This window comes from Ananas comosus, linkage group 21, assembly GCF_001540865.1.
Source record: "Ananas comosus cultivar F153 linkage group 21, ASM154086v1, whole genome shotgun sequence".
NCBI classification, from domain to species: domain Eukaryota; kingdom Viridiplantae; phylum Streptophyta; class Magnoliopsida; order Poales; family Bromeliaceae; genus Ananas; species Ananas comosus.
This window is the reverse complement of record NC_033641.1, coordinates 9,715,282-9,737,714: the sequence shown is the minus strand read 5'-3', so window position 1 is coordinate 9,737,714 and position 22,433 is coordinate 9,715,282. Positions and strand designations below refer to the sequence as shown.

The 22,433-nt window shown below is 34.5% G+C and overlaps 2 protein-coding genes and 1 long non-coding RNA gene across 5 annotated transcripts; 2 read left to right on the top strand and 1 right to left on the bottom strand.

Annotated features, from left to right (window-relative positions):
* Nucleotides 3,822–4,717, top strand: LOC109726355 (WAS/WASL-interacting protein family member 3-like). Its single transcript, XM_020255892.1, has one exon. It carries the CDS (start codon nt 3,822–3,824, stop codon nt 4,467–4,469), a length of 648 nt encoding a protein of 215 aa, XP_020111481.1. The 3' UTR covers nt 4,470–4,717.
* Nucleotides 13,110–13,725, top strand: LOC109726581. Its single transcript, XR_002220567.1, has 2 exons — nt 13,110–13,251; nt 13,339–13,725. It is a non-coding gene; the product is annotated as an uncharacterized LOC109726581 (long non-coding RNA).
* Nucleotides 15,158–21,382, bottom strand: LOC109726117. Of its 3 annotated transcripts, XM_020255550.1 has the most exons (14): nt 20,892–21,380; nt 20,454–20,806; nt 19,605–19,750; nt 19,242–19,421; nt 19,044–19,136; nt 18,657–18,747; nt 18,457–18,547; nt 17,986–18,083; nt 17,297–17,366; nt 16,987–17,090; nt 16,554–16,670; nt 16,394–16,470; nt 16,268–16,312; nt 15,158–16,010 (listed from the first exon to the last, which is right to left on the bottom strand). In XM_020255550.1, exons 1-14 carry the CDS (start codon nt 20,911–20,913, stop codon nt 15,428–15,430), a joined length of 2,070 nt encoding a protein of 689 aa, XP_020111139.1. In that variant the 5' UTR covers nt 20,914–21,380; the 3' UTR covers nt 15,158–15,427. The 3 variants fall into 3 exon arrangements, with proteins under 3 accessions (XP_020111139.1, XP_020111138.1, XP_020111140.1); XM_020255549.1 differs by having other exon boundaries at nt 19,242–19,750; nt 20,892–21,382; XM_020255551.1 differs by lacking the exon at nt 19,242–19,421 and having other exon boundaries at nt 19,425–19,750.

Sequence of the window (22,433 nt, the reverse complement as noted above, 5' to 3'; positions counted from 1 at the left end):
AAATAATATATATATATATATATATATATATATATATATATATATATATATATATATATATNTTATGTTTTTGTATGATGTAAATAGTAGTTGACCCCCAAGGTTACTTTATAAGAAGAGTAACAGAAAGAGTAACACACATTACAATAAAAAAACTTCGCGGAAAAATTTCAATGAAAAAAAGTTATTCACTTTTTCTTTTCAAATCTATTACAATAACACTTATATAGAAGATTTTTAGAATTTGATTGGTTTTACTTTTACTTTACTTGTAGCAATAGCATCATTTTGTAGATTATTTTGCATTCAAAATTATTATTGTAGTATATATATACTTAATTTTAGTAGTTCTTCAGATATCACTACTCAAGCAGTAATTCGTAAAATAATACTATATCTCAGAATAAAGCAAAGAACAAGCCTTTTTTTTTTCCTGGTACATAATCATGATTAGTACAGAGCATTTGAGAGAGAGAGAGAGAGAGAGAGAGAGAGAGAGATATGTGGCTTTGATATTTGTAGTGCCTTATTAGTGTTTATACCTGCTTTTCTTTTACCTTGCAAGCTATATCACCAATGCATTAGAGAAGTTAGATAATAAGTGCTTCCATTATTCATATTAACTCCTAATAAAAATACTTGGGACCGTTTGGTTAGATGTAATTATAAATACAGTGTAGTTAGAGATGCATGCAGTTGGAAATACAGCAGTTATAACTACATGAATCTTGTTTGGTTGGATGCAGTAGAAAGCGCTGCACGTATAAATAATTTATTTGATTGCATACAGTTGAGAAATAATTTTTAAAATTTTATTATTTTATATATATGAAGGTGAGATTACCTCCAATGTAAAAAAAAAAAATAATTTTTGTTTTAAAAATATTGAGGAGGTAAGCATACATTTTATTTAAAGTTACTCTCTCCAACTACTGTAATTGGAATCACGCCAATTTGGGCGTAGTTCGAACTACTGCAGTTGGGCCTCCTCCTGCAGTTTTTACTGCAGCAGTTTGAGTTAAATACATCAAACCAAACACGAAATTTGCATTTATATGCAGTTACAACTGCAATGCAGCTACAACTACACGTAACCAAACGGCCATTTTGCCTTTGTTTCTTGTGATAAATTACTTTTTTAAGATTTTGGAAACAGGTTTTTTTTTCTCATTAAATTTCTTCAATTGTAACATCCTCTCTCCACATTCTTGCCCAGCATTTATGTACAAAAATGGGCCTACAAATTAGCTGGGCTCTCAACCCATTTGGATCTACATTTAGGCCCAGTTTTTTTTTTGTATTTTGTATTTTGTATTTTGTATTTTTTATGACTTATACTAAGATGGAGTGACATTGAAAACTTGAAATACTAGTATTTGAATTAAAGTCTAGAACAATAGTACCTTTTCTTCCCCCTTTTTTTTTTTTCTTTTTTCTTTGATTTTAGAGATAATAAGTGCAGCAGATATCTTGTGACCTCGTGTGGAGGATTTTTCTGACCACTTCTTAATGGAGCGCTGTATGCAGTTCACCCAAAAAAGAAAGTGAGCAAAATGGTAAAGTACTTTTATTATTAAGTTAAGAGAAGTGATAACCTAAATAATGATGTTACAAAAGTACATAAAAAAAAAAGTTGCCACAATTTACTAGTTTTTAAATTTTTGTCCCCACCCTTTTTCTAAAACCATAATTATCCACATTAATGAAGCAAGCTCTTAAGCATAATTCCACCCAATGGTACGATCAATGGTAGTTGATTGTTTTTTAATACTAATAACTTTAATTATAAATAATAATTGCATGTGCTTCGGATCCTTTGCCAAAAGTCTAATTCTAATTATTGCAAATCAAGTACAAAATTAACATTAAATTGAGTTTAATAGAGCAAATGCATTTCTATTAAATTAATTAGATGAAATTTTAGTACATTATTCAACTATTGGACATTGGAAAATAGGTCACTAATATATTTTTTAAAAATGATTAGAGTGTCTTAACTACTAATTTAATTGATTTAGAAATGCTCAATCAAAATCATTAGGGGCCTACTATGACCAGATAATTCCAATTGAACAGTATATTAGTTGAAGGTGCCCAAATCAACAAAAAAAAAAAAAAGAAAGTATTTTTTCCAAAAAAAAAATTAATATTTAGAATTTCTTTTCTTACTAACAACAATTATTCGAGGATGATCGTACATATATCCAATTAGCCAAAACAGAGACTCGGTCAAAATTATAAGAAATATACATTTTTATATTTTTTAATAGAAGTATAAAAGTTAAAAATTAATTACTATAGTTATCGACTTAACAAATCTTACAAAAATAAAAAAAATTATGTTTTTTTTTCAAATAAAAATGTTCAAAATTTATCTAAATTACAAACTATTTTGAATCGACTATCCAATCTTTTCGAAATTTTAATTTTACTATTTAATCTCCCAATTTGTTTGATTTAAGTTGGTTAATGATACTTTAATTTTAAAATTAAAATACGTGGTTTACCATTGCAAAATTATGTAGTATATATTTAGTTATAAATTTATATTGTTGGTTGACTTAAAACAAATAAATTAAAATTTAATTTTTTACATTTTATTCTTATTTTTATCTATCCTCTGTATTTTTGTTCGTTCTTTGGATATGGGTGCATTTTTTTTCCTCACGCTCATGGGCGGCGAGTACCTCCTTGATCGTGACCTCGTCCTCTCCGTCTGGCATCTACTCTATCTTCACCCGCATCCGCTCCGAGTTCTCTTTCTTCGGTGCCGGCGAAGGCGGAGGTGGAGGCAGAGAATAGAAAAAGGAGACGGCGCTGCCTTTGTTATTGTCACCGGGGGCTGCCGGTGTCGGCAGATGAGGAGATGGAGAAAGAGGACGCCCTCATTGCCATCGCAGACCGCGAAGACAGTGGAGGAGGCGACGAGGGTTGGAGAGAAAAAAAATAACAAAATAAAAAAAAGTAGAGAGAGAAAGAAAAGGAATAAGGGTATTTTTGTCCGATGTCGATAAATCTGGTCCAAATCTGCAAAATTGAAAAAGATGGTTTAGTTTTACAAAAACTCAAAACTTATGAATTGTTTATACAAATCCGTCTCTATAATCTATACAAAAATAATTTATAATTCATAGTAATTTCCTGTATTTTTACTTCTTTTTTTTTAAAAAACTTCTTAAAACTTAGTTTGGTATTGAGGTCTATCTAACGCTATTAGATAAAATGGAGTTAAAGAAAAAGCATATAGGAATATGTTTCTGATAGATTTTCTAAAAACTCCCGTATATTATATAGTGAAATACAATCCTCTTTTTAATAATATAGTAACCATTAAGAATAAGTACAAATCTAAATTTAAATTTATCCATTCCTTAATTGGTTAGATCGATTAAATTCTAATTTAATTCGACTTGAATTTTATATTAATTTAATTATTATTTTATCATCGTTTCTTACCGCACGTAACGCAATATCTCCGCAACCCAACCCAACCCTAACTTATCCTCAAAAATCATGCATTCGTGCTCCCCCGCCTCGTCGTCCCCCCACCAACGCGCGCGACGAGCGCGCGCGTCGAATAGCGAGCGAGCGAGAGAGAGAGAGAGAGAGAGAGAGAGAGTGAGTGCTGACTAAAATATATATATACACTTAAATACATACCTCTCCTTCAATTTATCTCATTATCTCCTTCACACTACATTGCTGCAGCAGCACCACCAACAACAACAAACCAAACATACCGCCCCCGCCCCCCCCCCCTCTCTCTCTCTCTCTCTCTCTCTCTCTCTCTCTCTCTCTCTCTCTCTCTTCTCTCTACACCGATGAAACCTCGCCGGGAGACTCCGCGCCTCCGCCGCCGCCCGAGGCGGCGGCGAAGGCCTCCGCAGCCGCCGCGGCCACCCTTGTCCGCGCCTCCGCCGCCGCGCCTCCTGCTCGTCGGTCGTGTCGAGCTCCGCGTCGTCGGTCGTCGTCGTTCTCCTCCTCTTCCCCTCCCCTTCTCCGTCCCCTTCCCATTCGCCCCGCTCTCCTCTCTTTCCTCCTCCTCATTCCTCTCTGTGGGAGCGCACCCCGATCCCCAAATCCCCCGCCCGCGAACCCCAAATCCCCTCCCCCTCCTCAAAAAAACCCTCCCCCTTCCCCCTCCTCTCAAACCCTCGCCCCCGATCTCCTCCTCCTCCTCCCTCCCCGATCCCTTCGCCGCCGCCCTCGCCGAGTGCGCCCGCGCCTCCTCCTCCGACGAGATCGGGAGTCGTCGGCGGCTCCGGCGCCGCCGCCCCCGCCGCGGCGCCGCCGCCGCGATCGCGGCGCGCCTCGCCGTGCTGGATCTGCACGGATCGTGCAAGGCCGCGTGCGCCGTCGCCGAAGCCGCCGCCGCGGCGCGCCCGCGCCGCCTCGTCCGGTCCGGTTCGTTCGCCCACCTAAACCGCCCCGCCGGTCCGGTTCCAGATGAGTACGTAAGCTACTACTAGAGGTGTTATGTTATATTATAGTGGTGATGTTTTCGAATTTCGAATAATAGTCATATTTTTAATTCCGCAAGTAATTGCTCTGTAATGTTTTATTTCGATTATTTTCTCCTTAAACTTTTGCATATATTATTACATTTTAAATTTTGCAATGAATTTCCACTTCCAATGTTGTACAATAACGAGTGTTTAGGGACTAAGCTGCAAAATTGGGATTGTATAGGGATTAAATTTAGTTCTTATTGTTGTAATGTTGTTGTTGTTGTTGAGGTAGATTATATTTCTTGGTAATATTGGGTGAGGCGAAATTAAATCGAGTTAAATCCTACTATACTACTATAATCTACTCTCTTTTTCTTAGAGAGAGAGAATTAATATGTTACCTATTTCGTTTATTTTTTAAAAAAATAAATTTAATTAGAAATGTAAAATAATTAGATTATAAATTTAAGATCTCGAAAATCAATCATTAAACTCTTTGTCCCTTGTGCTTTAATAATGAGTTATGTTAAAATGGCTTGCTCCATAGGGTTTTTTTGCGATGCAATGGTTCTTGCATTTAGTTGTAGCTATATACTATAATTAAAAGCCTAAAACATTTGCTATTTCGTGGAACCAAACTATAATTAAAGCACAAGAATTGAAGCTTCAATTTGAAACGTCTTATTTCAATTACAAATACATGCTAAAATACTTTACAAACTATATAATTTAATATCTAGCTTATCTCTTTGGGCCCGTTTGGTTCGAGTTATGTAATATTACAAAGTATCTCGACATATCCAGGTATCTTGGATTTCGGCGTGAGATTACTATTGATGCTGCATTAGCGCGTTTGGTTTAATACAGTAATGTAATACTAGATTACAGTGTTTATAGCATTAATACGTTTGGTTCAGTTTATAAAATTTAGTAATCCTGACATAAAAGTATAGTTTTTTCCAAAATTGTCCTTGTTGTGGTCATTTGAATATTATTTTTTGCGGAAATGACTAATGGAGGGAAGGAGATCGTGATAATTACATAGGAGGACGACGCAATAGAAGATGATAGGTGTTCGCGAGAGAGAGAGAGAGAGAGAGAGCGAGAGAAAGCGGCGTGCGAGAGAGAGGGGGGAAGGCGAGAGAGAGAGATGAAAATAATGCTGTTAATTAGATTTGGGGTTGTTGGAGGGTAAAATTGTCATTTTACATAATATGTAGTATTAACGGGTTTCAGTAATGCAAGATACACGACCCCCCTCCCGTTAATATTTTCGATGTAATCCTGCTCGATTTGTAATGCTACATTAACGACTAGATTACATAGCGGATTAACCAAACACAGCTATCCTGGCAGGATTGCTTGTAATCCTGCCAGGATAACTCGAACCAAACGCACCCTTTGTGGTTTACATTTCTTATACTTATTTTAGGGATAATTGCCTATATATTTCTCAAAATTTCGAAAATATTTTATTTATCTCTAATTTTTTTTCTTTCCAATATACCTTTCATATGTTCATCTGTTATTTCGAAATATTCCCTTATATGTTCATCCGTTATTTCAAAATATTCCTACAGTAAACATCCGTTAAATTAACTTGGGTTAAACGTAAGTTAATATCTACCAGAATTAAAAAAAAATCAAAATGCCTTTTTTGTCCTTAACTTATTAAGGGCAAATAAAAAATGTTGGTAACGGTAAAAAGGTATATTTGAAAAGATAAAAAGTTAAAATACTTTTTATATCCCTAATTTAAAGTCAAATAAGAAAAGTTGGTGATGGCAGAAAGATACATTTAAAAGGGCAAAATAGTAATTTTTTAAAGATAACAGCTATTGCTAATAAAATTTAACTCTAGGAATATATTGGAAATAAGTTGGAACGTAAAGAGGGTATTTTTAATATTAGCCTTCAAAGAGGGATAAATCAGAAAGTCAGAAATTTTTCAGAGATATATAAGCAATTGCCTCCTTATTTTATATAGGCAATGTTTTTTATAAATTTGTGAAGTGTTGTAAAATTTATTTGCAAGTGTACAATTTTTTTTTTTTTTTGTTCGGTACTGATTTTCAAAAAATTAGTTTTTCTACAAAAATTCTTTTTCAGATTTTATAGAAAAAAAATCTTATTTTTATTTTTTTGAAATTCTGTTTGAGAAAGAAACAGATTTTAAAGGGGTTAGAATAAGTTGGAGAGGTGGAATAAGAGGTTAGAATAAGTTGTGTGGTTGTTGACTACTTTGTTGAATGAGTCTCCCCTCCTTTGGTGGAAAGAGTAAACACATATAGTAGACTCTCATGGAGTGCTCAAATAAATAATAATAATAATTAAAATCACAATAATATAACGAGAAATGATTAGGTACTTTTAAAAAAAAAAAAAAAAATCTTAACTGCTGATTAATAGAGGGTAAAAATGTAACTCTAATACTTAGCAGGTAAAAGAATTATTTTATTCAAGGTTAGTTTGGTAATTAAATAATACAATATTTAAAGAAACTTTTAATTGAGGTCCTAAATTTATGCATTAATTAGCACTAATTTAGAAAATTAATTGATTAACCAAATTTATGCAATTATTAGGCATTAATTTAGGAATCTACTTTAAATGTTTTAGTGTTTCTCAAATTATGCATTAATTTAAATTATAGAAATTTTAGAAATAGTTTTATTTCTAAATACGATGAATTTAAATTTTAAAAATTAAATACTTAAAATTTAAAAATAAAATTTAAATTAGAGGAATTTCATATTATTATTTAAAAACTAAATTTCTACAAAGATTTAAAATACAATTTATTCGCACAAGTTTAAAACGTAATGCATTAAAAACTTAGAAAGTAAGATTTCTACAACTAAATTTCTCTAGAGGAATTTCATATTACTATTTAAATTTTAAATTCAATGATTTAAAAACTATATTGAACCGATTGATTTGACTGATCAGACTTTGACCTATTCTATCAAGAATCTGATTTTAACCTATTGAACCGAATAACATTAAGAACAATTTGGAACCGGTAAAAATAATAAATATTTTAAACAAAATGATAATTTAACTATTAGAGCTAATAAATATTTTAAATATAATTTTAAACATATAAATTTAAAAGATTAGAATTATTGGTGAGAAAAAAAATAGTTAGGAATTTGAATTCAAATTTAACTAACAATCACAAAACTTATTTCCGAACTCGAAGGATTTCAAAAATCCATATCCAAATTCAAAACTTACCAATTTTTCGAAATCCAAAACCATACCTAAATCAAAAGACTAGAATTCAAACAATTATTTCTGTTTACCATATTTCAAAGTATTTATATGAAACTTAAATTTTTAAAATATAAATTTGAATATAATATTAAATTTTAAATTTAAAAGTGAAATTTAAATTTGAGAAATTTCATATTACTATTTAAAGTTTAAATTCAATGATCATATTATCAAATCATTTGAAATTTTTCTTATATGAAATGCCAAATTATGAAAGAAAAGATAGAGAGAGAAAAAGGAAACAAAGAAAAAATAAAAATTTTGAAAATATAGTAGATGTAAAATAACTAAATTGTTCATATATTAAAAGATAAAAATATTCTTTTTTGAGGTACTTGGTAACCGGTACCTTTTCCAAAGTGATCTGCTATTGCAAGTCATAATTTAAAAAAAATTAAATCTGAGCCGTTGAATATGCGTGAATGAACGATAATAAAAAAAAAAAAAAAAGTATAGAAGCATTACTCTAATATAACATATGTGTATTTTTTACATATAAAAGAAGATGTCATAATTTCCTTTATAAGTGCACAAAATGTCCTTGGTCCTCATGTGAGTGAGACTTCTATGATGCTTCCACTTCTACTTGTACTTGATTGCGTCCACTTTGATCCACTAATATAGTTAAGTTAAAATAATCCCTCTTTTTTGTCCACTATGGAGCAAGTGATAGTTTATAATCAATGAGGCGTGTTATTTAAGTTTTGATCGTGTCGTTGTGAGAGTTACTTAATTAGTATTGGTTTTGATGAGTCTTTATCATTGCATATGTTCATAGTTTCTTTTAGAAGCAAACATTGACATTTTCTTTTACTTTGATTATTTTATTTTGATTTCATATTTCTTGAAAATAAAAGATAATATACTATCCGCTTCGTTCATTGTAAGTATGAATTAGACTACAGAAGTGAGATAATAGGCTTTACTCGATACGACGAGCAAAACCTTAAAAAGAAAAAAAAAGGATTAACAAAACACGAAGTAGCTACTTTGCCGATATTATTTTTTATTTTGGTTTTGTTGGATAAGGTTTGATAATAGTTTGTGAGAGTAAAATCTAGCCTCTAAAAATGCATCTAGCTAATATCTTACAAAGTTAGATCCCGATTTATTTATTGAATCTGTATTATCTATAAAACATGTTATTCCTTGCAAAAATAAATAAAAAAATTTAAACTTTTCTACTGTATGTAACGCATATTTTTTGCCATCTAATTTTGAAATTGTAGAAATTGGTCATGCATTTCACCCTATTCAAGTAATAAAATGGGAATGTAATTTTCATTCTAAAAGACCAATTTGTTTAAATATAAGCTAGCGATGACACTATCGTAACATTATTATTTTTATTTTTTTCTCTTTTGCATGAAAATAAAACGCATCCCTCTCCTCCCATTTTAAACCGAAACAGTGAAGAGACAACTTGTTGGTTCCTTTTTATATATCTATTTTTTTTTTCTTTTCACAGATCTTGGATTTTTGTGGGTCTGAATTAAAATGACAAAAAAATGGAGGGGGAAAATGCCAAATGTCTCCCATGTTCTTTTTGTAAGAGGTGGTGATTTCGACTACCAAAAGAGGACAAGTATATGACACCTCCCTTGTGCATTTGTTTATATCAAGCGTCATTATTTTTGTCCTTTTTGGGTACACATTATATGATAATAATATCATAATAAGACATAAAATTGTTTTTTTTTATAGGGGAAAATAATGTTGGTTATGTGATCAAATGTGGTTGGTAACCTGCTTAGCCTAAATCAAAACAATACTTGTCCAATTGTGCCACCGTCCTATTACGGCACTTGACACAATAAGCTATTAATATTTTTTGTGGTAAGAATAATAATTTGATATATAGATATAAAATAAAAATTGTGAGATTTTTTGTTTATATTTCTTTATTGTTAGCTAGTTCAGTAATCATGTTCTAATCGTATCGAACACGTAAAATTACTTATGCCATATGGTATTTGCATTGTCCAAAATATTTATATTTGTGTCCTGTGTTGGTCGCGCCTAATATGCAAATTGCATTTATGGAAATATTAATTATGATTAGTACATTACTATCGCGTGATTGTATTGGGTCTATGGTATGTGTTAGTAGCTCACAGTATTATATACGTGTTAAAAAATGTACGAAGAATAATAATCTTATATTGAATAGAAAAATTAATCGTAATCTGTATATAATTTGAAGGGCATATCCAACAAATAGTAGTAAATTGGTGAGAGATTTCTAATAGAAACATATTATCATATGTTTCATTCGATATACTGAATTAATTAACTAGCACTTCTTTCAAAGCCCTAATCAACTCAAAAAAAAAAATTTAAATGGCTTGAGATTCTTTATGTTGGTGATTCTTAAAATAATACTATTGCAGGCCTTCTAAAATATTATTTTTTTATACTGTTGATATACAGACATATATAAAATTACGAATTTCAATTGATTTATATATATAACTGTTGAAAAAGTCTAAGTTGGGTAAAAGTACTTTTGTGGTCCAATGCAACAACCCAAAGTACAAGGGATCTCTTGGTTTCAGCACTTGTTGCGTGGATTGCATGAAAATGTCCCTCACCTCCTCCTCCTAGGGCTGGCAAATGAGCGAGCCGGCTCGCGTTCGACTCGCGTTCGACTCGATATTTGGCTCGCTCAAGCTCGACTTGAAATTAAATGAGCCGAGCTTGAACAAAAAAAAGGCTCGAAATTCATTTCAAGCCGAGCTTAAGTATTACTCAGCTCGTTCGAATTAGGCTCGAAAAGCTCGAAAAGCTCGAATATATATATATAGTAGAGCTACTATGCTATCGAAAGTATAGAGATCTGGTGCTTTCGATTTTTTGATTCTTACATCAATCCCTTTAATCGTTTCTTATCTTTGGATTAATATTATTATTACCTTGTAGGGACCACTCAATCCTAAGAGTAATATTTAATCTTAGAGGAGACCGCAATCATCCAAACCATACAATTTTTAACCATTTAGAATTAGGCTCGAAAAGCTCGAAAAGCTCGAATATATATATATAGTAGAGCTACTATGCTATCGAAAGTATAGAGATCTGGTGCTTTCGATTTTTTGATTCTTACATCAATCCCTTTAATCGTTTCTTATCTTTGGATTAATATTATTATTACCTTGTAGGGACCACTCAATCCTAAGAGTAATATTTAATCTTAGAGGAGACCGCAATCATCCAAACCATACAATTTTTAACCATTTAGAATTAGGCTCGAAAAGCTCGAAAAGCTCGAATATATATATATAGTAGAGCTACTATGCTATCGAAAGTATAGAGATCTGGTGCTTTCGATTTTTTGATTCTTACATCAATCCCTTTAATCGTTTCTTATCTTTGGATTAATATTATTATTACCTTGTAGGGACCACTCAATCCTAAGAGTAATATTTAATCTTAGAGGAGACCGCAATCATCCCCATTATTAAAATTTAGATCAGGTGGAAATAAAAAACATAATCAAATTAATATACGAACATTATGCTATATAATATATTAATCTGGTAAATTCAAATTAAAAATTAAATGATTAAAAACTTACATCAAAACCTTTAAATAATATCACATCTTTGGATTAATATCTATTATTACCTTGTAGGGACCACTCAATCCTAAGAGTAATATTTGAAGCTGAGAGGAGAACGCAATAATGCCAAACCATACAATTTTGAACCATTCAGAATTAGGCTCGAAAAGCTCGAAAAGCTACAATATAAATATAAAGTAGAACTACTATGCAATCGAAAATATAGAGATCTGGTAAATTCAAATTTATGAATCTTACATCAATCCCTTGAATCGTTTCATATCTTTGGATTAATATTATTAATACCTTGTAGGGACCACTCAAGTCCTAAGAGTAAAATTTAAAATTAGAGGAGACCGCAATCATCCAAACCATACAATTTTTAACTCATATTAGAATTAGGCTCAAAAAGCTCGAAAAGCTCGAATATATATATATAGTAGAGCTACTATGCTATCGAAAGTATAGAGATCCAGTCCGTCCGATTTTTTGATTCTAACATCCAATCCCTGGAATCGTTTCTAAGCTTCGGATTAAAAATATGAGGTAACTTGTAGGGACCACTCAATCCAAACAGGAATAGGGAATCGGAGAGGAGACTCCCGCAATCATCCAAACACACACAAACGGATTAACCAATTCAGATTCCGATTCCAGGCTCGAAAAGCTCGAAAAGCTCGAATCAAACATGCCCATAGAGTAGACCTACTATGCAATCGAAAGTATAGAGATCTGCTGCTTTCGATTCCTTGATTCATAACTGGACCAAGCAAGTTAATCGGTACATGCATCGTTCGAGTAATATGAGAGCAAGTACCTTGTAAGGACCAACCTCAATCCTAAGAGTTTTCCAATGGTATTTAATCTCAGAGGAAACCTCGCAATACTGATCTCTGATAAACACACAGATCTTATTAACCATTTAAAATTAGGCTCGAAAAGCAACGAAAAGCTCGAATATATAGATATAGTAGCAGCATAATATGCTATCGAAAGTATAGAGATATAGCACTTTCGATTCATTGATATCTTACATCAATCCATGTAATCGTCTCTCAGCTGTGTTGGATAAATATAATGATTACCTTCTAGGGACCACTCAATCCTAAGAGTTCAAGAATTAATCTTAGACGAGACCGCAATCATCCAAACCATACAATTTTTAACCATTTAGAAGCTTACGCTCGAAAAGCTCGAAAAGCTCGAATTCTTTTTTTGCGGTGCAGCTTTTGGGCCTGGAAGATGCCGGATAAACAACGGTGGCTGTTGGAAGGGCAGTCATGACAGAAACACCTTCTCGGCATGCCTGGTTAGTTTAGATCCATTAAGTCTGCAAAATCTGGACCAATTTTGCCTTATCCTTTATTTGATTGCTCTTTTTTAAAGTGATTCTTTTGATCTATTTATCTCTCTTTCTTAAGTGATTCTTGTAATCTATTCATCTGGTTTATTTAGCAAGTGGGAGATAACAAATGCCAATGTCCCTCTGGGCGACGGTGTTAAAACATGTGAAGGTATCATTCTTGCTTAACCACTTAATTGACTTAGAATGGGCCTCTTCCCTTATTCTAGATTTATATGGTTAGAAACATTTATTTGAAGAAATGCAAAACAAGTAAATCTGGTTGCTCAACATATCAGTGGTCGAACTATATTTCTCTTTTACATTCACAGATATTGATGAATGCAAGGAGAAGAAAGCTTGCCAGTGCCCTGAATGCAGCTGCAAAAATACATGGGGAAGCTACGATTGCACCTGCAGCGGAGACCTTTTGTACATCAGGGAGCACGATAGTTGTATCCCATGACTCCCAGCAAATAATATCATTTGATAACCATCGGAATGGAAAATTTGCAGGTAAGAGAGCAAGTGAAGCGAAAGCAACCTGGGTTGCTGTTTGGGTGATTACGATAATCTTGGCCGCTGTTGCGGCAGGAGCATATGTTGTGTACAAGTATAGATTAAGGGTAAATATGCTGACACGTTGCTCTTCATTCATATATTTTTCTTTTAGCCCACTATCATAATTCTCACTCTCTCTCTCTCTCTCTCAGTCATACATGGACTCCGAGATTAGGGCTATTATGGCTCAGTACATGCCACTCGACAACCAAGGAGAGGTCGTGAGTCATTTGCATCAAGAAGAACACGCATGAAGCACAAGTTTTGATTCGCATGTAGGATCGTCCGAAAGTTGTAAGAGGCCAACCTCTGGTCCGACTGTTTCACGGTCTATTCCACCAATATTAAAAGGTAAATAGGCTGATTTTAATGAACAAAAAATAGTATCTGTTTGACGGATCGGAGCGAGGGCTGTGTGAAATTAAACGATATTTATTCTTAGAACTACATCTTTCTGTAGCTGTACATGTATAGATTTTTTGCCCTGAATCATAATTTGCAGTTCAATTACTGTTTACAATGGAACTTTGTTCGCATCATTGTTCGACTCTTTTTCTTGTTTCTTGTTCTTTTGGCATTGCTCCGTGTTTTCATTTCTTCATAATTATACGGTATTATAAAGTTTTATTTGTNCCGAACTTTAATTAAAGCTCAGATTTAAATTCGAGTTCGAACCTAACTTTAATTAAGCTCGGCTCGAGCTCGCTCGAATGGAACCGACTTTAAGCCGAACTTTAATTAAAGCTCAGATTTAAATCCGAGTTCGAACCGAACTTTAATTAAGCTCGGCTCGAGCTCGCTCGGATTAAAGTTCAGCTCGCTCGAGCTCGGGATTTGCTCGGCGAACTTTAAGAGTTGTAATATGCTAGTTATCAAATTAAAAATATCTTGTAGTAGATATTAAACTATGTTTTTATACAGATTATCGAATTTGAGCCAAGGTAAGCTCGCTCGAGCTCGGCTCGTTTCCACCCCTACCTCCCTACCTCCTCCCTTCTCCATTACTTTCCACCCTTTCCAAAATATCACAAATATACATACATATCTTTCTCTCTCTCTCTCTCTCTCTCTCTCTCTCTCTCTATATATAGAATTGAATTGAAATATTATTAATAGCATTTAAGCTCTTTATAGGGCTAGAATGATAGTGATCCCCGGAGATTTAGTGGTGGCTTTTTTTTTGAGATATAGGTAGCACGCTACCCGCTTCGTTTATTTCATTTAGAAATAAACTTAGCTAGAAATGTAAATCAACTAGGATTCAAACTTGGATCTCAGGTACCAACAATCAAGCCCTTTGCCACTTGCTCTAAGGACGGTCGGTTTTAGTGGTGGTTTTCTTAGGATTGAGTAGGTGGTTGGTTGAATAGTATGATTTAACAGATAAAAATAGTCAAAGGAGAAGATTTAACAGCCGAAAACTTATAAGTATAAAGTGATATAATAACCGGATTATATATACATATATCTAGTTGAGTTGGAATACTATTAATAGTATCGTGCCGTACACGATACGGCACAGTATATACGGTCTGTGCCAATGGACACTTAAATCGTTGGGTAGATGCATAATGCATAGATGTAGAAATACACACGGTGCAGGCAATAATTTCTCTCAATAATAAAAAAAAAAGAACTAAAGGGCTCATTTGATAACTTTGTCATATTTTAATTTTTTTTATACACTAATTATAATTATATATAGAAATTTCTTTCTAAACAGGTGAAAAACAATAACAACACCAAACGAGGCCAACATAAAATAATTTTAAAAATTTATAGTTTTTAAAAGACTAAATTTAAATTTAACCAAAAGTTTGAGGACTAATTAATGATGCAATTTACCCCATGAATTAATCAATTAAGGAGTGGAAAGATGCAAAGTTTTAACATTTATTAATTATTTTAATCAAAATTTTCCAACAAAAACGATCTTATTTATTTAAACGAAAATTTCATTGTTGGAATCGGTTTAGTACTTCAGCTTCAAGTAGCAAATTTGCTGTTTTAAGAAGCACTGGATACACACATTCAAAATAGATGTTTACCGAAAATACATATCGAAATAGAAAAAAAAAAAAAAAATCTAATTTTTCCTTGATTTGGTGTGTAAAATGATCCCTTTTTTTCGCCGTATAATACAATCAACAATGATCCAATCTAGCATACATACAATTTTCTCCACCTTTTTACTATGCATGTGATTTTGAGTTGGATGTTGAGTCTCTCTCTACATTGAGATCATTGGTGTTTAATGTCATCCACTCTATCAATCACATCCAGAACCTTAATCCGATCGGTATCGCGATCGTCTTCAAGATTCACAAATGGCTTTTCTGATGCTGACGATGATGATGACGACGACGACTTTTTCGTAATATCCACGTCGAGTTCCTCGCTGTTACTTCTCCTGCGGGTAAGTTTCGTAAAGTCCACTTCTTCTAGCATTTCTCGATCTTCTTTACTCAGCGCGAAAGATGAGCTACCGAGATCCGCACTCTTACTTCTCCCGTGGGTATGTTTCCCGTAGTCCACTTCCCGTAGTATTTCGCGGTTGTCATTACTTGGCGCGGTGGATGAACTGCCAGGTTTCTGGGGAATGAAGGCAACTGTCGTCGATCTCTTCTGCAAAGGAGGAGAGTGCATCGGAGATTTGATCGGGGATCGGCCGCCCCCGCTCCCGGGCTGACATTCGCTTATGAGAAGGTGAACCCGCACCACCAAGTCGAGTATGTGTAACTCCGTCCTCTCCTTATCCGCATGATAGAGCGTCTCGATCTTGATTAAGTCGACCGGCCCTCCCGGCCTTCGGTTCACCTCAGTCCTGAAAGAACAGAAGTAATAAATGAACATCACATGTAGCTTACTCCACTATTCTAGGGCTTTCCTTTATCGTATATATACGCTCGCAAACATGCGAAATTGTGCAAAGACACGCCCTGTCGAGTGTATTAGGGTGGACAAATACATATTTAGGAGCACACACACAGATACCAACTCTGATGGGCGTCGCTACTTCATGTGGTTGCAGGGGAGTGCGAGCGAAAAACCAATAATTTTACTGCTGAATAAGTTCCTTACTTTGTGTTTGCCCACTCGCCGACCCATCCGAAGCCACGGTGAGCTCTGAGATTGCATTAACAACGAGTTCAATCATAATTGGAGGCATTTGCCATTCACTTAATCTAGCATTAGAAGGTGCAGTACCTTATCGTGTTATTGGCGAGGGGTACGAGCCATAGCAATGTTTTCTCTAAAGCAGCTCTCACTTGAGGTACTTCGACCTGCCAATTAAAAGAAATGACATAGCCAATATAAGATAATAATCTTTCGATAATAAGTTGGATTCTCACCATGGTTCCATTACCTCTTGTGTAGCAGTGAACGATTGCAACTTAGTTCGCAAAGCTGATTTAACACTAGGAGGCAATCCTTGGTAGAGCGCGTCTCTCGTACTTGGAGGCACCGAACATGATCGCGAAACCTTAAATAAATAATTTTTTTGTCAAGCCAACAAATTGTTTTAATTCATGATAGAGCATTTAGTGGAAAAAGGTAATAGAGAAACACTTAAGGAAATGAACACAAAGTTGATAATCACTCTATCACTCGAGGAGATACGCGACAATACCATTTCTCTATAGGGTTTAACTCAACCATTAAAGCATGCTTTATGATTTTTTTTTTTTTTTCTCAAAATGTCTACTAGGTGCCGAAGCGATGACGATTATATATCGGAGGTGACAGTAAGGAACTTCAAAAATGCACCAATGTTACAACAAGGAAATGAAAGGACTTACAAGGATATCGATTTGTGTAATTATATTTGCATAATGCAACGCAAGGCCAGCGGGCCCTAACCTCTGTCGGCTGTTGATGGGTCCTTGCACGGACACGCTTCCATCTACAAAAGAATATTAAAACATCGAGTCAATACATTTATTTCACGAAATGGATTGATTATGTCTTAGCATAACATTTGAATAGGTGTTGGCATGAAAAAGAACATGAAACAAACTCCGACTTCCATGGAAGAGGTTTGAAGAGATTTTTAAGAAGCAGGTATTATAAACGGCAATGATTAGCTATCATGAACGAAAAGAGAAATACCAAAACTTCCAAAGGCACTATGAATCTCCAAATGTAAGAAGTGAACAATGTCAACGAGCTTCTCCATGACCTGCAGAAAAGATATGCTAGTTTCAAACATTTAATTTCCTCGAGCGAGCGGTAGAGTCGACGTGCATATATAGAGCCCACTTGGCCAACTTGGAGCTTTTATGCAGAAGTGTTGTTTGAGGAGCTCTATTTGAAGAAATAGTAAACACTTTTTTCATTAAATTCTTCTATATAACTTCAAATTGAGAGCTTTTGCTTTTGCGACCCAAAGCTTATTTTAGCTTTCTGCTGCATTAAAAGCTGCAGATTAACTTTTTAGTTAAGTGAGATTCACAGAATCTTTTGCTTTTTGGAGCAGAAAAGCAGTTCTAGACGTAAAAGTCCAATAGTTCGACATCAGATAAAGTAAGGGAGTGTGTGAGAGAACAAGAGCCTTATTTGTAGCTAGCACTCGAATACGACTAAAACTCGACTTAAGCATTTTGGGCTAGTGGTCTGAGTGCAACAAGTTGTCCATACAAGTCGACTGGATTGTTACACTAGAAACCATGCCAAATGGGCATATAGCCAGATGGCATCCTTTACAAGAGTGGATAATAAATGCCTTGATTACTAGCATATATTCAACCGATTAGTATCAGTAATGCAAGCTACTTACATCAGTAATGCAAGCTACTTACATCTTCGAGTATCTTTGACCAAAGAGTTTTTTTCTTTAGGCTCCTAACATGCTTCCTTTGACTTTTTAACTCTTGCCTTAGAATTTGAAGGGTGTCCCCTACACATCAATGGCAGGAATACCATTACATAAATTACATATACAGAAGATATGAAGAACAGATAATTTGATTTATATTTTATGCACTCGATGCAGTTAAAAAAAAAAAAAAACTTTAGTAGGGACAGAGAAGGAAGCAAAATAGATAATGGAGTTGAACATTAACGTGTTAATGGGATAATCATCGGACTACATAAAGCACCAATATCCGAAAGCTTTCCTGTATTTGTTAGTTAATGCACAAGCAAACATTTCATGGTAGTATCTGTTTATTTCTTAGTTTTGGAAGCACAATATCTGCAATTTCTATTCCCGAGATCATGCCACTAAAGGTTTTGAGTGTTAAGAAGATTCAAGTACAAGACCGATATACCTCTCTGAGATGCAACTGAGTTTTCCTCCTGAAGTTTCCGACGATAATCTAGTTCGAATTTGTCTAGATCATGCATCTCGTGGTACAAATCCTAGTAAAATGAGAGCCGACCAAGTGAGAGATCTATGCCCTCATATTGAGCAACATCAATAATAACACAACATTAATGAAAACAAAGGCCATCGAAGAATGATACTCACAGCCGTGTGCCGAACCAGAGTCATCAACTGTTCCATGTTCTCCGTTGCTCTTGCTTTCAACTGCTTCTGAGGTGTAATTTCAGACTCTAGTCTACATAAACACGAGGAAAACCGAAAATGTGAGAGCTCTTATATTTCAAAATTTCAGAAAATATTTGTGCATTTATCCAAAATAAATCCCCGCACTTCATATATGCCCTCCAAAAACTTAATATCTAAGACACCCTTCAAAAGCTTTTCATCAAGTGAAACCAACTTTCGCTCATGACTTGGACAACTCCCAATTTTTGATATTTTTCTGGGTATTAAATAAAAATTCAGATTTTATAATGGTATACCTTTAAGCATATGATATCGCAGGAATAAGATTTAACAGCAAAAACTTACGTGGCAAAATAACGGTCGAGATTGTGCCATTGCGGATCTTTACAACGATTACCAAATCGAACAACCTCTAAAGAAAACACCTTCAACTCTTGCCTGCAAATTAAACATCAATACACCAAATTTTTCCTTTCGCTGACAGGTATAAGGCATTCAAATAAGAACTATAACTAGGCACTAAGGGCCTATTATATTATATACCTTTTGTCCGCGGCAGCAATCCTTAGTAACTCACTGATATCGTCGGATATCAGTCTCCGCACGCCTTCAGAAGGAAGCACCATTTCTTTCAAATAACTTACGCTTTCCTTCGAGAGAGACTGCATGAGATTGGCGCCTTTAACAATCGTATTAGCCACCTCGAAAGCCAAGATTAATATTNACCTTTTGTCCGCGGCAGCAATCCTTAGTAACTCACTGATATCGTCGGATATCAGTCTCCGCACGCCTTCAGAAGGAAGCACCATTTCTTTCAAATAACTTACGCTTTCCTTCGAGAGAGACTGCATGAGATTGGCGCCTTTAACAATCGTATTAGCCACCTCGAAAGCCAAGATTAATATTTTGTTGCCTTTGGTTGCCACCCCAGATACAAAACCGCCGCTAGGGTTCAAACTAGACATGCTGCTACCGAGCGTGTCTAGAACCTCCACCGCCTTCCCTAGTCCGGCAGTACTGGCTCTCCCTAAAAGTGAACCCACTTCAGAAACCTGAAAACGAGAGGTATAGTTACTTATTTTAAATTACTTATAATGTGGTAAACATAAGATAAAAGGTTCTGTAGACAACAATAAGTTTGGAAAATGCTGCAATGAGAGGTTCAGAAAAAATTTGCAATTGAGAACCAACCAAAATGTAAAACTACTACAAATAGGTGTTGAGTTCGAAACAAATGCATATTCGATGCAAGAGTGCGCGCTCACTCCATACATGAAAAACATGTGAAAGAATGCAAGGTTGGATAGACCTATCAGAGTCATAATGGCTTATTTTGCTTTGATCTCAGCAACTTTGGATAGCAAATGTCGCAACGACGATTGGCCTTAAGAATCTATCACCTTTATCAAGCTGATCCATTCTGCTAAAAGCCCTAAAGACAATGATGACATTCGCAAACTACAAAATGTACTTCCATTTCTCAACTATCTATTAAAAATAATCTCTAGGAAATAATAAAAAGAAAATAGTCTTTGCAACATTCGTCGAATAGCATGAAAATATATATATTCTCTAAAGAAACAAAAACCTCTTTCATGGTAGTTCCTATTTTAGAATTTTTTCAATCACCATCATGATACTCTTCACTCCATTCATCCATTCAAACAAACTATTGATTCAATTACCATTAAAATCTTACAAAATCATATAAATTCACACTATGACTATCAACTAAAAAGGATGAGCTATTCATACTTGTTTTGATTTACTCGTCGTAGATTTTTTCGACAATGCCCTAGACAATTGTGGCTCTTTTGATGCAGAAGCAGAAGCTGAAGTGCTATCGAACCGAATAAGGCCCTTTTCGGACAAATGAAAAGAGTGATCACCAAACAGGTTCTCTACATCTTCTTCTCTGATCGGGGCCGGTTTTGGCTGCATCTTTCCATTGGAGTGAAAGGGTTTAACCTCACTCTCTCCAAATCCAATGCTGTTATGGAACGAAAGCTCGGCCGGGGATTCGTTTACCGGGAATCCCTTCGAGCAAACCCCTCCCATTGTGTTGAAGTCCTCTTGGGCAATCTCAATCCTTCTCCTTGGTTTCAATGCTGAGACAAATCAACACCTGTTAGAAGAGAAATGAATGGCAAATTACAGCAAAAAAGAAACAGGGGCCACGATTGAAACTCATACTGAAGCAAGAGGTGCAATCCATCAAAACAGGTCCTTGCACATCAGGTGTTTGAAGAAATGCCCAAGAGAACACACAAGCAACAAAAACAACAACTTTTGCCCAAATCCCCAAATCCAGAGATCTAATAAAGAAGACCCAGATCCTAAATTGAGGAATTGGCCTAAATAAGTTGATAAAAATCGGATTTTGACACTGCCTAAGATGAGAAACAATAGGGAATCAGATTGAAATGGAGGAGTTCTAGTACATGGGGTGGATTTCTCAGGAAAAAAATGGGTCTTTTAATGAGTTGGGGGTGGGAGGGAATAGAGAGAGAGAGAGAGAGAGAGAGAGAGAGGGAGATGATGATGATGATGATGAGAGGTTAAGAGGGAAAGAGTTGGTGGTTTGACCTGCAAAAAATATTAGTAGGCCAACCCACACACTGACTACATGGTGGAGCTGGTCAAACTCAATGCAAAACCTCCTCTCTCTCTCTCTCTCTCTCTCTCTCTCTCTCTCTCCTCTCTCTACATATTTCTCTCTCTACAGACATGTTCTTGCACCTGGTGCATCAGTACAACTCAGGCACTGTAAACTCTATCTTAAAATCCAAATCTGATATTAATTTTGTATGATCTACAATGTACAAAGAAACTGCATAAAAAGCTAATGATATAGAAAGAATCCAAAATTTACATTGCTCTATCTTTAGGATTTTTAAACGCCAAGAAATATGATTCATAATATTTATAAAACTTATATGTCAAAAATTAGCAGTATAAAATGTGACTAATATCTGACACCACGAGTTTTGAATGCTTATTACTTGAGTATTGAGTATTTGCAATATTCAATTCATAACAAATAGGTCTCAAATTTACGACTTTTGTTATATAGCTCTTTCGAATATCTTACAATATATTCAATCAATTAAATTCTGATTGTGAAGCCTCTGCAGTGGACTTTTAAAGGTGCAATTAATTTACATGCACCAGGTGCATGTAATAGTTTCTCTCTCTCTCTCTCTCTCTCTATATATATATATATATGTATTTGGTTTCCAAAGTCAGCATAATCACCCACCAGATCAGCCACAGGAAAGGTTTTCTTTTTAATTTTTTTTTTCTGTCTCAAAAAAATTTCCCAAATCTAGCAAGATATGGAGCCCTAAATAATTTTGGTTTTTTTTAATATTTTTTATTTTATTGGGCTCGAGTAATAGATGAGCCATTAAATTTTCAGAAATTTTTGTTGTTAATTTATCTGAGGATTAGAATATTTTTGTGGATACTTAATTGTACTATTCTGATATTGCGACTTTATTTTGTAATTGTAATTTAAACATTTTAGTCTCTGGACTCTTTTAATTAATCTTGTTTAAAGAAAACTAATTAAGATAAGTAAACATTTTAGTCCATGAACTCTTTTGACCTTGTTACTGCAAAATTTTAAGTTAGGAGGGAAATTGAGTAGAGTGACCATTAATACACTCGATTTAAGTATTTGTTTAAATAACTTTAAATTAAAGTTTTAAATTAAGTTTTAATTATCTGCAATGA